Raw genomic sequence first — 14138 nt, 5'->3', positions numbered from 1 at the left:
ACACGACCTTTGAGGCTTTCGTTTTGATTTCTGAGATCATAATCTCTATTGCACATAAAGATGTTTCAGATTGAATTCGCTGTATCTCTCCTCTTCTAAAGTTAAAGTGAATCCCACTATCATGTTGATCCTGCGAACAGAGGACCCTAAGGACACAATAGTGGAAGCAGCCAGGTGAAAGAGTGCAACTGAGAAGGCTTCCCAAAGTCTTCTTTCCTGATACCTCCAGAGGAACTGAGAAAAGATGTAAGAAACAGCAACCTCTAATAAGGGAATCTGCAAGAACCAGCGAAACTGCTCTTCCCTGCAAAACTCTCTATGGTGGCCAGAAGCAACCGATGTGTATTCTGGGATCCAGAAGACGTGAGACATCGTTCAATTCTGCTGGGGGCATGGTGGTCTCCGCACCCCGCTCTCTAGAGATCTCACCTACCTGGGTCGGTGCACACCTGATGTCCAATACAGATCCCTTTGCTTGATTGTGAGGAATTTCAAAGAGATACGCCATATTTTGCACAGTGCTGGCCTGAGCATTGCTGAGACTGGTAGTGTCTGTACTTGACTGTTTTGATCTGCGTTGCCTGGTCACTCCCTGGTTGTGCCATTCCATGAATCTCACAGGGGACTTATTTATGTTGGACACTATACAGATGACCTCACCTTCCTCCTGTCATCCCTCTTTCTCTCCCCTATCCCTGTCATGGCCGGCCTGCTTTATTTTAACCCTTTTGTCCACCTTTAACCTCGTTCTCCAACCCTCTCTTTTACAGTTTTCATCCCTTTAGTCTGGGCCTTCTGGTGCTTTAGGTACCACGGTCAATAAACATCTCCTGGTTAAGTTAAGGAGGGTACGGAAGAGATTCAAAGCAAGTACTTGTGACTTGAGGGCTGCTTTTTAGATGTCCTGGGAGCCCTTGTCAGCATGTTATTGAGTGTAGAACACTGAAATAAGCACAAAAGGCCCCGTTGCTTGCGCCCCCTTCCCTTTGTTAGTTTATTGTCTTTTCTAAAATGTGGGTTAATAGAATATCTAGTGCGTAACAGTTTGGGTTACCTGACATAGTCACATGCCCCACAGATGTTACGCGCGTCCTGCTAATGAATGACTTTTATTTTGCCTCTTAGATTGACACATGGGCCCAAATGAACTCTCTGCCGGGTCAATTTACTGGAAGTACAGGAGCACAGGTGTTGTCATCTGAAGAATTGTCCCACAGCGGCCCTCAAGCCTGGCTCAAAAAGGTATGGGATAATTCAGAAGTCAACCCCTATTGAATGGCACATTGTTGATGAGTAGCTGACAGGTTAGACAGTTTGCAAATTAACAATATAAATCATCTCGAATCAGAATTGAGTAGTATCGTGTATCGAGAATAACAAATGTAATTAATATTTTGGTAGGTAGATAAACCCACTTAATACTAAAGTACAATAATTACATTTGACCTTGAAGTACTAGGTTTAATCTAACAAAGTGAGGTGAGGTCATTTGTATATTAATGAAGAAAGAATAGCATCTAATTGATGATAACAACAGACTAAATAGAGAGCCTATGTTTAGTTACACAGAATAGGTATGGATTCAAAATGTGTTCATGTGGGTTCCATGTCCACACACATTCAACAAATCATCATTACGATGATTGGAATATCAAAGACTTTTTCACATATTGTATTCAACCTTTTCCTTTTATTTAGTTTTAGTAATTTGATTGTGATTTGATGTATCGATAATTACACCGATGACCAACAAATCTCCAAATGGAGTTACTTTTCTTAGACATGATATTGTGCTATTACTTTAACCTTGATCCATATATTTTGTCAAAACAGGTTTCTGTTTCATGTTATCTTCAGTGTTGTTATCAGTTCACAAATGTTACAATTGAGTAGGTTTTGTGCACTTCACACAACACACTTTGAGTATTTGGGTTGATTTGTTTTTATTTATAGATTATTTCATGCTAGTAGTGTTTGCCAGTTTAGCTAACACATATATGTAAATATATCTTCTGTAGGTCAGTAACACGGCATAATATAATTATTGATAGCATCAGAAGTTAAACCAATTTGGAAATAAACATATATACCCGTTTTGCTAAAAATTTAAGTTGACATGTTCCCTTTAAACTTGTCTTGAGAACCCGTCACTGGCTCGCCATCGTAAGAGATTGTAAATCTTATGTCTCATATACTGTTGCTTTCTGGCACTGCCCCACCCAACTTCTTGGATATGCATACACTGCATGCCTATCTGACATCTTTGCTAAGCCTGTTTAATTACATTTTGTTTAACAACTTTGTTGAAGGTTTTGGTACAGAGAGTAAGTGATGTAAATAAAAAGGTGCAGTTCAGTGCTACTTGGGTTCAGTACAGTACTATTTGGTCATCCTGCCACCAGATATTCAAAGAGAGGAGAAACGGTTTTCAACTCACTCCCATAACTCTTGAAACTGTGATGTCAACCAACCCTGCTTTCCTTAAGCAAAGATACCCAATACTCTGGGTCGGTGTTACTCCAAACTTAAGTGAAACTTGAGGCTTTGTAAAACAATCCTTCAAGTAGGCGTTATCCTCTCTTCCTTTGCTAGAGGTCAATAATGGCTCCACTCAACCAGCATGCAGCACTCAGGTCATAGAAACCTCATCAACAGGCAGAGATTGAGTTTGTTTAGTCCCCAGTGATAGCCATACAAAAGCACTGTTTAGGATACCAGGATGTTGGAAAGTATGCCCTCTACAAAAGTTTGAATTTGCTTGTTACTTTGATTATTTTCCAAAACAATCGCTGGTCTGCCTCATCTGACTATGAACTCCCCTTGTCCTGCCCCCCCTTAAATCCCCTGCCACAAACCACCAAACAGACATTCACTCGCACTATGTTCAAGGGGCATAATTGGTGTTTATTTTAATTTGGAATTGTGGGGATATTATATAGTAAAAATAGGAGACCTCATGTTCAATTCAATTTTCAATTAGTGTCATCAACGCAACCTTTAACTTCTGAAGTTGACACAGTTGTCACACTGCAGATACCTGCACAATCATTATGACTGAGCATTAGCTTTTATGAGATGAGGTTAGAGAAATAGAGCACAAGTATTACCTGCAATCTTTGTTGATTTCTCATTTAATGCTTAAATAGCTTCTTATAAGAGTAAAGTGAAAAATATCTATGGAACTAAGGATAGAGATAGTAAGGTAGCAACATTGTAGATTCCTTGACAAAGGAAATCAAGAGTCACAGCAGAGGTTGCACTGGACAGAGGGAGTGGAAGATCGAATCTCCCTTTACGCGGATGATATACTCTTATACCTAGCATCCCCATACAAATCGATCAGAGTAGTGCTAGACATATTTACGAACTTTGGTAAATATTCGGTATACGCGATCAACTGGCGCAAATCTGTCTTGTTTATGTTGAGGGGTCAAGCTCCACGCCTGCCGGCAGAATGCGCTGTAGCAGTCGCAACGGAGGGGTTTCGCTATTTGGGGATATTTGTCACATCGGATCCGGCCTGTTTTTACAGCTCCAACCTGTCCCCACCGTTGGCTCGGTTACGAGCAGACGTTTAACACTGGAAGACTTTGCCTTTGATGTTGGTGGGGAGAGCGGCACTTTTTAAAATGTTAGCCCTTCCTCGTTTTCTCTATATACTGCAAAACTGCCCCTACAGGGTCCCAGATTCGTATTTTAAAGCGGTTGAGGGGGAGATTCGCACGCTGCTGTGGGATGGCAGGGCCCCAGAATAGCACTGCGAAAATTGACGAAAGGCTGGTACGACGGGGGCATAGCACTCTCTGACATACAACGTTACTACTGGGCGGCGCAATTATTGACGGTCAATCATTGGATATATCATCCTCCGGATGATCCAGCATATGCCCTTGATTGGTGCCAGACGGACCGCTCAGGATATCTGGGGGCCCTGTACACTACTGGTAGGAAATTTTTTGGCCCTACCAAACATACATTGGAAATTTGGCATACGGTTACTTCTCGGCTGGGGTGGACAGGCGTCCTCTCAAAGGCCACGCCATTGTGGGTTGCCCGAAAGCAAGGTATGCTGTGCTATCAGCCTGGATTCGATAAATGGGACCTCATCGGGATATCGGTGGTGAAGAACCTGGTTAAGAAGGGCGCAATACTCACCTTTGGTGACAACCAGAACCAGTACCGTCTGGCATAAGGTGAAATGTACAGGTATCTACAGATCAGACATGCGATACATTCAGCATTTCCTTCTCTTAAAGATATTTCGGAATCGTCACCATTGGAGGATCGCCTATTGGACGGTCCCCTTAGCTCGAAGGCAATAGCTCTGACTTCTAAGAAGTTGAGTAATAATCTGCCGGACACTTTTCCGAAGCTCAGGGAGAGGTGGCAGGCTGACATTGGCCCCCTAGATGACGAGGACTGGCAGGCGGCACTGATGTCCCCCCGAGAAGCGGCTATCACACAGAGATTCAGGCTGATCCAACTTAGGATACTCCACCGATCATACATTACAGGGAAAGTTCTGGCGAGAAAGGAGCCAGACCCGACGGCCGATGTATTAAGGTATGTGGCGGGCAGGCTACATTTTACCATACCATATGGACTTGCCCTCAGATATGTACCCTGTGGAAGGGAGCTTCAGACCACATGTGCAAGGCTTTGGGGAAGGACATAGAATTAACACCGCAACTGGGATTGTTGAACATATGGGGAAAGACCGATCTGACGGAAGTTGAACAGCAATTCACCACACTGGGCTTCACGTTGGTAAAACGAGAGCTGGCTAGAGGGTGGGGGGAGTGGGCTTGCCAATCGCCACTACGTGGGCCAAAGAAATGGACAGATGTATGTTGGCAGAAACCGAGGTGTTTAAGGCTAGGGGATGTCCAAAGAAATGGGATAGGAAATGGTCACATTGGAATAAATATCGGGGGATCTATGTGTGTCGCCTGTTGTCGAAATGAAAATGCATAGGCAGGTGGGTTCTGCAGGAAATGTTTAATATGAACAAAGGAATTGAATGTCTGCTCGACTGTTTGTTGATAATTTTGAACATGTTGTCCAATTATACATGTATGGCTATGACTGAAACCAATAAACAAAGTTTTTTTTAAAAAAAAGAGTCACAGCAGAACTCTGGTTTACAAGTCACTCCTAGTCATAAGAAGGACGGTAATGTGATCTAAACTTTGGAAATTAACGAACTAAAGAGACTAGAAAGGTAGTGCACCGAGGGATCATGGTCACATGGGTAGGTTCAGGTTTAATGTTCAATACTCCTCCTCTGTAAGAAGTGGACATGGTGGCTCTTAGAAAAGGGATACAGTCTTTACAACAAGGTTTTTACCATTTTGTGCCTTTACTTCGCATTTTTTACCATGCATGTTTTTATAACGTTTAAGCCTTTACAACGCATGCCTTTACCACGCATTTAAGGTAAGTTCAGGGCTTTGCAGGGTCTCCCCCAAAAAATACATTGTTTATATATATGAATAGATATATATAAAAATGCGTGATAAAGGCATACATTGTAAAAGCATATGCGTTCTTAAATAATGCGGGGTAGAACATGTGATGTAAAGGAATGCAAAGTATTGCCCAGCGTTGTTCCGTCAAACAACCCTTAGAAAAATGGTGCACAATAATGTTATGAGAACGTTGTTTGCTTAATGTCTTATAAATGTAAATGTTTTAAAGGGCACTTGAAGGTCCACTTCACAACTTTTCTGGAATAAGGCAAATCTAAATTAGAAGACCTAAGTACGGGAAAGGCAAATTATTTACGAGGCATGTGAGGGGGGATCAGGGCTGAGGGAAGACAGGGGCGACTGGGCTCCAACCGTGATGGCTCAGGTTGTTTGCCACTGTTGTCCTGGGTTCTACTGTGGCTCTTCAAACTGGGTCAAGTACTTTATTTCCATATTGGAAGGGTAGAGCAGGCAAGCAGTCCAAGATGCCTCAAGGACGTAGTGTGTGGGGTAAAGACTCAGAACCCAAGCAATCACATATTATATGTAATAATGTAAGGTCAATCAATCAGGGGTTTGTTAAGCGCAACTACTTACCCGGAAGGGTCTCAAGGCGCAAGGGAGGGGACGCGCAGCTACTTGGCACTCACGGTGTTTCGTCGAAGGCCAAGTGGGTCCTGAGGTCTTGCAGGGCCCACCCGGGTTCGTGCAGTTGCTGGACACTCATGGTGATTCGTCGAAGAGCCAGGTCTTGAGGTCCTTCAGGATCTTGGGGAGAGTTGGTGTCTGGCGGAGGTCCAAGCCAATAATTATCTTTTTGGGAAAATATAAGCCTTTTTATTCACAGCACAACTTAATACGGTACACACAGAGTGAGCAATGATTAAGGCTTCGGTGTAGGCTTACTATGTTGCAGCAAAGCGGCTTCCTAACACCAGCCCTTAGCAAATTACTTTTTAGTTACTGTGTGTGAATAGCCGTATTCGAGACTCTTGACCTACCAAACTCTGTTAGTCAAAGCTCATAATCAGTGTCTCCCAGGCATATGGAATTACAGAGATGTGATACACTCTGGATTACCAAGCGCAGGTTATCTAACCAGAGCTCCTTTGGGGCAACTACCCCCTACTTATCTTCATAGTCAGCTGACATGGCAGCAGGAACACAAATACACCTTCAGCATTCTGTTCTGTGGTTGTGGTGGAAGGTTGTTCCTCCCTCAGTCCAGGTGCTGATGCAGCAAACTTAGAGTCATTGTAGGATGTCTGTATCGTTCTTTATGGCGATCTCCAAATTAGGCAGCCTTTGCTTTACGTTCAACACTAGCAAGTCAGACACTGCTTCTCCTCAGTTGGACTTGACTCTGCAGTTGGACAGGGAGGCCAGAGGACCCTTGGCACTTCACAGGTGTTTTCAGCCCTCTCTTCCATGTTTCCTCTGCTACCTCTGGTCCCCTCCTCCCACCTGGCTTGGCAGTATGGTTTTCCTCCAGTGGCAGGTATAATCCTGCAGGTACGTCTCTCTTCCCTCTCAGCAGACAAGCCACTCCCAGAGTTACTGACAGACACAAAGCTTCCTCCAGCAAGGCTTGCAGAAACCAGCTGCTGTCTCCTCACCTTCCAGAGATTGGCTCTCAGTGAGGCCAACTTTTATGCAACATTTTCAGACAGGGGATATAGATACACTGAATGGTACACAGTTTGCCATGCCTTCTTTTCTTGTTTCCTCTGCAGCACAGACATGTTCATGTGGAAGGAAGGTAATGGCTCCTCACAGCAGGTAGTGGCGATGCTGGGCTCCACTTGGAGTATCCACAACATGAGCACATTAAGTGTGAAGCTCGTCACCTGGCTCTCATCAGTCTTCCAAGAAGGGACCCTCAAAGAAAAACAAGCATTTGCATAGCCAATAGATCTCGCCTTTGGGACCTTATAAGTGTTTAGTTATCCAGCACATTAATCTTGGTGCAACAACATCAACTGTTGCATGGCTAAACACTTATAAGGTCCCAAAGGCGAGACCTATTGGCTATGACAATGCTTGTTTTTCTTTGAGGGTCCCTTCTTGGAAGACTGATGAGAGCCAGGTGACGAGCTTCACACTTAATGTGCTCATGTTATGGATACTCCAAGTGGAGCCCAGCATCGCCACTACCTGCTGTGAGGAACCATTACCTTCCTTCCACATGAACATGTCTGTGCTGCTTGGTCTCAATGCTTGTTTGGTCATTGGTGGGTTTAGGCACTGAATAAGTCATCATATGTACTATAGGGAACCCAGAGACGAAAAATCTCCTAAACAGCTTAAATCAAATCGACCTCTCCCTTCTTTCAACTGCCCCCACGTATAGAGCAGGTCACGCCCTTGACCTGATCATTACTAATATTGTGCACCTCATCGACCTCCCTCCCCTCCCCTTAACATGGTCTGACCACTTCATGGTCCCTTTCACCATGCAACTACAGTATTCAAATGTTCTACCAGATTCTGAACTTCGCTCCTCGCTATTCCGCAGACCCTTCAATAATTTATCCCTAGAAGCTTTCGCGGCTGCCTACAATGCCCTGCCTCAGGCTCCCCCACCGACAGGCTCAGATGCTTCAGAACGGTTGAAGATTTTCTCTACCAAACTAACTACAGTCTTCGACTCCCTAATTCCCGTAAAAAAATTCTGCCCCTCCAAACAGCGAAAATCGGCCCCCTGGTATACAGGAGAACTCAGTGCGGAAAAATCTAGGTGCAAAGCCCTGGAGAGATGCTGGAGAACCAGTCAAACCCCTACGAACCGACTGACCTATAAACACTCCTTATCTAAATATCATCAGAACATAAAATCAGCAAGGAAATCTTTCATATTAAAACAAATTGACCAAGCTTCCAACTCCTCAAAAACTCTATTCAATATAGTTAAAGATTTTGTCTCCCCTCAGGCGTGTAGGCTGCCGCAAATGGAGTCACAGGACCTCTGCAACTCTCTTGCAACCCACTTTGAGGAAAGAATTAACCTGATTTACGGAAATTTTCCACCTTTATTAACACAGACCACAACTCTCCTCATGAGCTCTGCCGAAATCAACCAGAAGACTTCGGGCAAGCTCAAACAACTTGAACCCCTCTCTCTAACGGAAGTTAACACCTTGCTCTCATCGGCAAAGTCTGGTTCTCCTAGCGACTCGTGCCCCCCAAGAATCATGGCCCTTATTGCCCCGTGCTGTGCCTCGGAAGTCCAAGACATTTTCAATAGTTCCATTAAGTCGGGCATTATCCCTGCTATCTGGAAGGAAGTGTTTGTTCGCCCCATCCTGAAAAAACCGACAGCAGATCCCCTCACGCTCGCTAACTATCGGCACATATCATTATTACCCTTGTTGGGCAAATCACTTGAATAAGCTATAAATAAACAGCTGAGTCACTACCTCGAATCAAATGATCTTTTAGACTCATCGCAATCAGGTTTTCGGCCAGGCTTCAGTACTGAAACTGCTATTCTTGCAGTTACTGACTCACTGAGGCTAGAAATGGATGCGGGAGGATCAGCCATTCTGGTTCTCTTAGACCTCTCCGCAGCATTTGACACGATCGCCCATTCTAAGCTGTCGGAGAGATTGAGTTCCTGTGGCATACAAGATCAAGCTCTGAAATGGCTACAAAACTTCCTTGCAGATAGAAATCAAACAATTATGCTAGGTCCATTCCGGTCAGACAAACGTGGTCTGGACAAAGGCGTCCCTCAGGGATCATGTCTCAGCCCCACTTTATTCAATCTATACATGTCCCCTTTAGCTAAAATAGCCGAATCCTGTGGGTTTGAGATTATCTCATACGCGGACGACATCCAGCTTATCTTTAAAATCAACCCAAATGCAACGTCAGAACACCTACGTTTTGCAGCTGGAATGATCACTATCTCAAACTGGATGACCGAGAATCTTCTCCAGTTGAACCCGAGTAAGACAGAGATTCTATTAGTAGGGAAAGCTTCTCTTTCTTGGTCCAAGGACTGGTGGCCGCAAGAGCTCGGTACGGCTCCAGTTCCTAAGCAAGTAGTGAAGAATCTGGGGTTCACACTTGATCAGGCCCTTTCGATGAAAGATCATGTAGCTACAATCACCAGCTCCTGTTATTTTAGCCTGCGGCTTTTACGGAAGATTCTTCCTTATCTTCCCATCAAGCACCGAAGAACTCTAGTTCAGGCAATGGTGATCTGTCGCCTCGACTACAGCAACGCTATGCTGGCCGAACTTGGTCCGTCCCTGTTAAAGAAACTACAGGTCATCCAGAACACCGCTGCCCAAATGATACTTGATCGCCCGGCAGGCACGCCTTCAGCCCCTCTCCTATTAGAGCTCCATTGGCTCCCGATTGTGAAACGATCTCACTTTAAGACCTGTTGCCTTACTTACAAACCTCGGCTGAGACGAAGCTCGGGATGCCATTTTAATACGAATGCCCAGAAGCACAAAAAGGGCTTGTGAAACACAGAATCACAGTCCCTTTCAATACGCGGTCGAGCCGGTATGAGACACCATGGCTGACAACGGTCACAAATAATCCAGCATGAAATATGCTGATATGGTGAATGAAGTCCTGTTGCCCTGAAGAATTTGCCGTACAAGTAAGGCAATGAAACATGTCGGCGTTTTGGCTTCGTGTTTGTTGAATTACAGCACATTTTACCTTTGAATTGATCCATGAGCAGAGAATAAAATTGTGGTAGTCATGGCTCTCTATAAATTTTAAACCAGGACTTTGGTGTGTAATTTTCACCCCTTTTTTCACCTTTTGCTTTCTCATGAATTTTGTTGGTACAGTTATCAATTTTTTCTTTGAACAAGGTGGCAACCTATGATGAGAAACGTGGCAGTACTGGTGATGATCTAACCAGTGTCAGCCCGCTATGGTGTTGCGCACGTGAGGTGCTACCTTGCTCTGCACATTTTTTCACTAACTACCACGGTGTGGGTTGTTACAGATTTGAAATATTTTTCACAATTGACAACAGTGGTTACAAGCTGAGGGTTCTTGCAATAATTGCTGTTTTTTTAAACAAATAGTACAGACATCGGTAAATCGGGAATCCACCCCATGAATTTAAATAATTAGGGGTGGTTGTGAAGAGGGTAGTTTTGATACCTCCCAAATCCTGTCTTTACACAATAAAGATACCTCTGTACGTAGTAGATTGGGTCTGTTTTGTTATAAAGCCTTACTTACAAAGCCTTGAACGGTAAAGGTCCCAAATACTTGGCAAACAAACTAATAAAGAAGACCTCCATCCTTAATTTAAGGTCTAACGCCATGGAATTTCTGAAGATTTCTAGAATCCGCCGCTCCCGTTCCGGGGCGAGGGCTTTCTCATGTCTCGCGCCATGTTACTGGAACTCGCTTACCATTGCCATTCGTAACTGCCCCTCTCTTACAATCTTTAGGAAAAAATTGAAAACCTTTCTTTTTCTTACTCCTTAGTTTTAGTCGTGGCTTCTTCTTCCTACTTTTCCCTCTCAGTGAATAACTAAGTATAGCGCCGAGATGCCCCCGGGTGAGTCGCGCGCTCTAGAAGTGCCCCTAACATAACATAGGGACAGCCAACAAGGCAACCATCGGTATACCATAATAACATTACAAATATGTACAAAATGCAGTTGTAAAAACAATATAATCCCCCTACTACTAGAGCCCTGTAAGAATTACTACAGTGAAAATTGTTTATCCCCATGGTTTGGTCTGGTAGGTCATCAACACCAGAAATATTGGCCACTGTGGTATTCTGTGATATTCCATGTAACAAAACACCTGCCTGCAGATGTTAGCACAGTATAATAATCCACCCTTTGAAGGCTATTGTTTTTAACATGCTTTTAACAATAAGACCTGCTTAGTTTGTCTTTTATAATATAAGTATCACACCTAAGGATCTAACATAACTTATCCCAGTGAACAGATGAGGACTCTAGCCTTTACTAATGGCTTGACACTACACAATAGACTGGACCGAACTGGGAACACAACCAGCCCTGGAAATTCAGCTTGATCAGCCCAGAGGTGTGGGGAGGGGAATGTGCTAGAAAGAAGCTGCGCTGCTGCAAAACCGGCTCCCATTAACAAAACTGGCCCCCATCACTTGAAAACCGGCCCCCATCCTTCTGGCCCACCAGGAAAACACCCAGTGCCCTCAAAGGCCAGTCCAGCCCTGACAATAGAGGCCTACTGAAGTGGGCATAAACTGGCAACTATCAGTCAGACATTTATAAAATTACAAATAGTTATGAACTTACAGTTGGCAAAACAAAACACAACCCCTCTCAATAGGGCCTAACCGGAATCAGCACAGTGAAATTTTACTTGCAGGGTTTGTCAGAGTGGGTGACCACAATCAAATCCCTTCTCTGCTGTAGTAATCTGTTGGCTACATGTAACCAAATACCTTTCTTCGGACTGTAACAATATGAGAGCTACTGTTATCGCATGCTTTTCACAATAAATAAGCCTGGTTCACTGCCTTTGTAATAACCTTTCATAATAAACAGTCTAGACATCTATGGCATTTGGCAAAAATATACACTACACACCAACCGAAAGCATAGCTGTTGTCGCTGGCTTGTCACCATAAGCAGATCAGACCTACTGTACTGAGCATAACCTTTCCCACAAGGAAACCATCAGACTAAATCCTAAAATTGCAAATGTATCCCAAATTACAGTGGCCAAAAGTAAAACACTATCTCTCCTAAAAGAACTTAACGGGGATTCTTGGTGCAAATGTTCTCTAACCACAGTTTGTTAGAAAGGGTAAAACACCAAAACCCGTGCCTACTAAGGTAATCTGTAAGATTCCATGTAACAAAACATATGTTGGCTTTAAATCAGAGTAGTAACAATCCACTCAAATGCCTAGCAACTAACATGCTTTTCACATGTTTTAGTGTAACTTTTCATAATAAACAAAGCCTACCGCCTTCATCGACTTGTAGCAATAATGCATTTTTTGCAGTTTTATAAATCTAGGACTATGAGCACTCTACATGAGCACCAGTTACATTACGCAAGATAAGTCAGGTTTTCATCAGTTTTTTCAGGCGGGCGATTAAGTGTTTTGGCCAGAATCACAGGATGTGGCGCTGAAGTCGTACAAAACACAGTGAGATGACAAAGCAAAATACTGTTACTCCTAAGAGAGGCTAACCAAAGTACTTTAAGTGGGATGAAAAAACTGAGGGGTCTCCAAGGGGCGTGGCCGATGTAATTAAGGGCATGGCTTAAAAACACAAGCTAAACATCTGTGCTTAGCATAGTGTGCAGCCCTACTGGTGTTTTGTTGCTTCTATCAGTGCACCCACATATATAATACAAGTAACATTACACCTACATTAACCAGGACTATTGACTTGGCCAATCGTTGTTAGTTGCATATGCTAAATAAGCAACAACTATGGCTTCCTTGTATATTATATTGAAAATGCTTCAGTGGTGCAATAATGAGACAGTAAAAGAACAATAACGAGTCTCTTTGACCTTGCATGAAAGGCAGTTAAAGGTAGTAATACTGCAGAGTTATAGAAATAAAATCCTCCCTGATTAAGGCAAACATTGAGAGCACGATAGGGACCCGTCTCGGCATTTTTGAACTGTTGGTGCATCAGCACCGCAGGACCCGGCCCACTTAAAGCCCCGGCTAACCACGATTCTAGTAGTGCATACTTTTTTTTGCCCCAAAAGCCCCGGCCTGCCCCTAGTCTGTTGCACCGAGGGAGGGGATGCGAGAGCAGCGAGATGGATAGAGGACAGGCAGAAAAGAAAGACTTCAACACCTCGGTAATTCATTTTTTCCGCAAAGAAAGGGGTATCCAAGTCTCTCCAACTAAGGGTTTACTTTCCGAGCCCAAAGCAGGAACTCGTTTCGAGAAAAGCTGACCACGTTACCCACACATATGAATGCAGTTTAGAACTAATTACATTCCGGGGAACACTTCGTTTAATTTTTAAATCGGGGGGGGGGGAGGGAAGGGGGAGAAGAGTCTACGAGGACCTGGGGGCGCCGGTCAAACAGGCCTTAAATTCAGTGAGACAATGGACACTCCCTTATCATGCATGAACAGGAACATGTGTGTCAGTCAAAGAAAGAAAGCCGCAGCTCTTCTACTGAATTATCCCAAAACCTGACATATGTAAAAGAACGAACCTGCTCTTCAGACAGCCCCAGCTGTGTTACACATCCCATGCCAAACAGGTAAAGGGGGGGCGACGTCTTCCTAGCCCTTTCATATAACGGCCAGCAGGACGTCCACAGGTGGAACCCATCAACGCTTTAAAAAACAAGCATGGGAGTTGTGTGCGAGTGGTGCGCACGAAAGTGAAAGTGCTGCCACCAGCGCACGCGCGCTAGGCAGTAAAAGGAAATATAAAAAAAGCACGAGAGTGTTGCGCGCATTAGTGATCGCGCTGGAAGGGAGGCAGATGGCGGCTGCGCGTGTGCACGCTCGGGTGAATGCAAGCTTGAGGCCAGCAAGGTCTGGCAGCACTTTGAAAACCCCAATACTAAATGTCTCGCAGAACAGCACATGCGCTGGCTCAGGCGAGACCTAAGAAAGGACCCAGGCTCTCCCCAAAAGCTTTTGTAAGATTAGCAACTGTCTCTGCTGACTCACCTCCATTCACCAAATGGCAGTGCCC

At 44.2% G+C, this 14138-nt stretch overlaps 1 protein-coding gene across 4 annotated transcripts in view; it reads left to right on the top strand.

Annotated features, from left to right (window-relative positions):
- SON (SON DNA and RNA binding protein) overlaps window positions 1-14138 on the top strand; it is a 722851-nt gene that overhangs the window by 679392 nt on the left and 29321 nt on the right. For all 4 annotated transcript variants that reach the window (XR_014967657.1, XM_085621364.1, XM_085621369.1 and 1 more), the window contains one exon: window positions 1126-1242. Coding sequence is in view for 3 of the 4 variants with exons in the window: in XM_085621364.1 (XP_085477490.1) it covers window positions 1126-1242 (117 nt within the window). In the remaining variant the exon portion in view is untranslated. The remainder of the gene's footprint in view (window positions 1-1125; window positions 1243-14138) is intronic.

This window comes from Triturus cristatus, chromosome 8, assembly GCF_964204655.1.
Source record: "Triturus cristatus chromosome 8, aTriCri1.1, whole genome shotgun sequence".
Classification (NCBI taxonomy): domain Eukaryota; kingdom Metazoa; phylum Chordata; class Amphibia; order Caudata; family Salamandridae; genus Triturus; species Triturus cristatus.
This window is presented reverse-complemented; position numbering and strand designations above follow the sequence as displayed.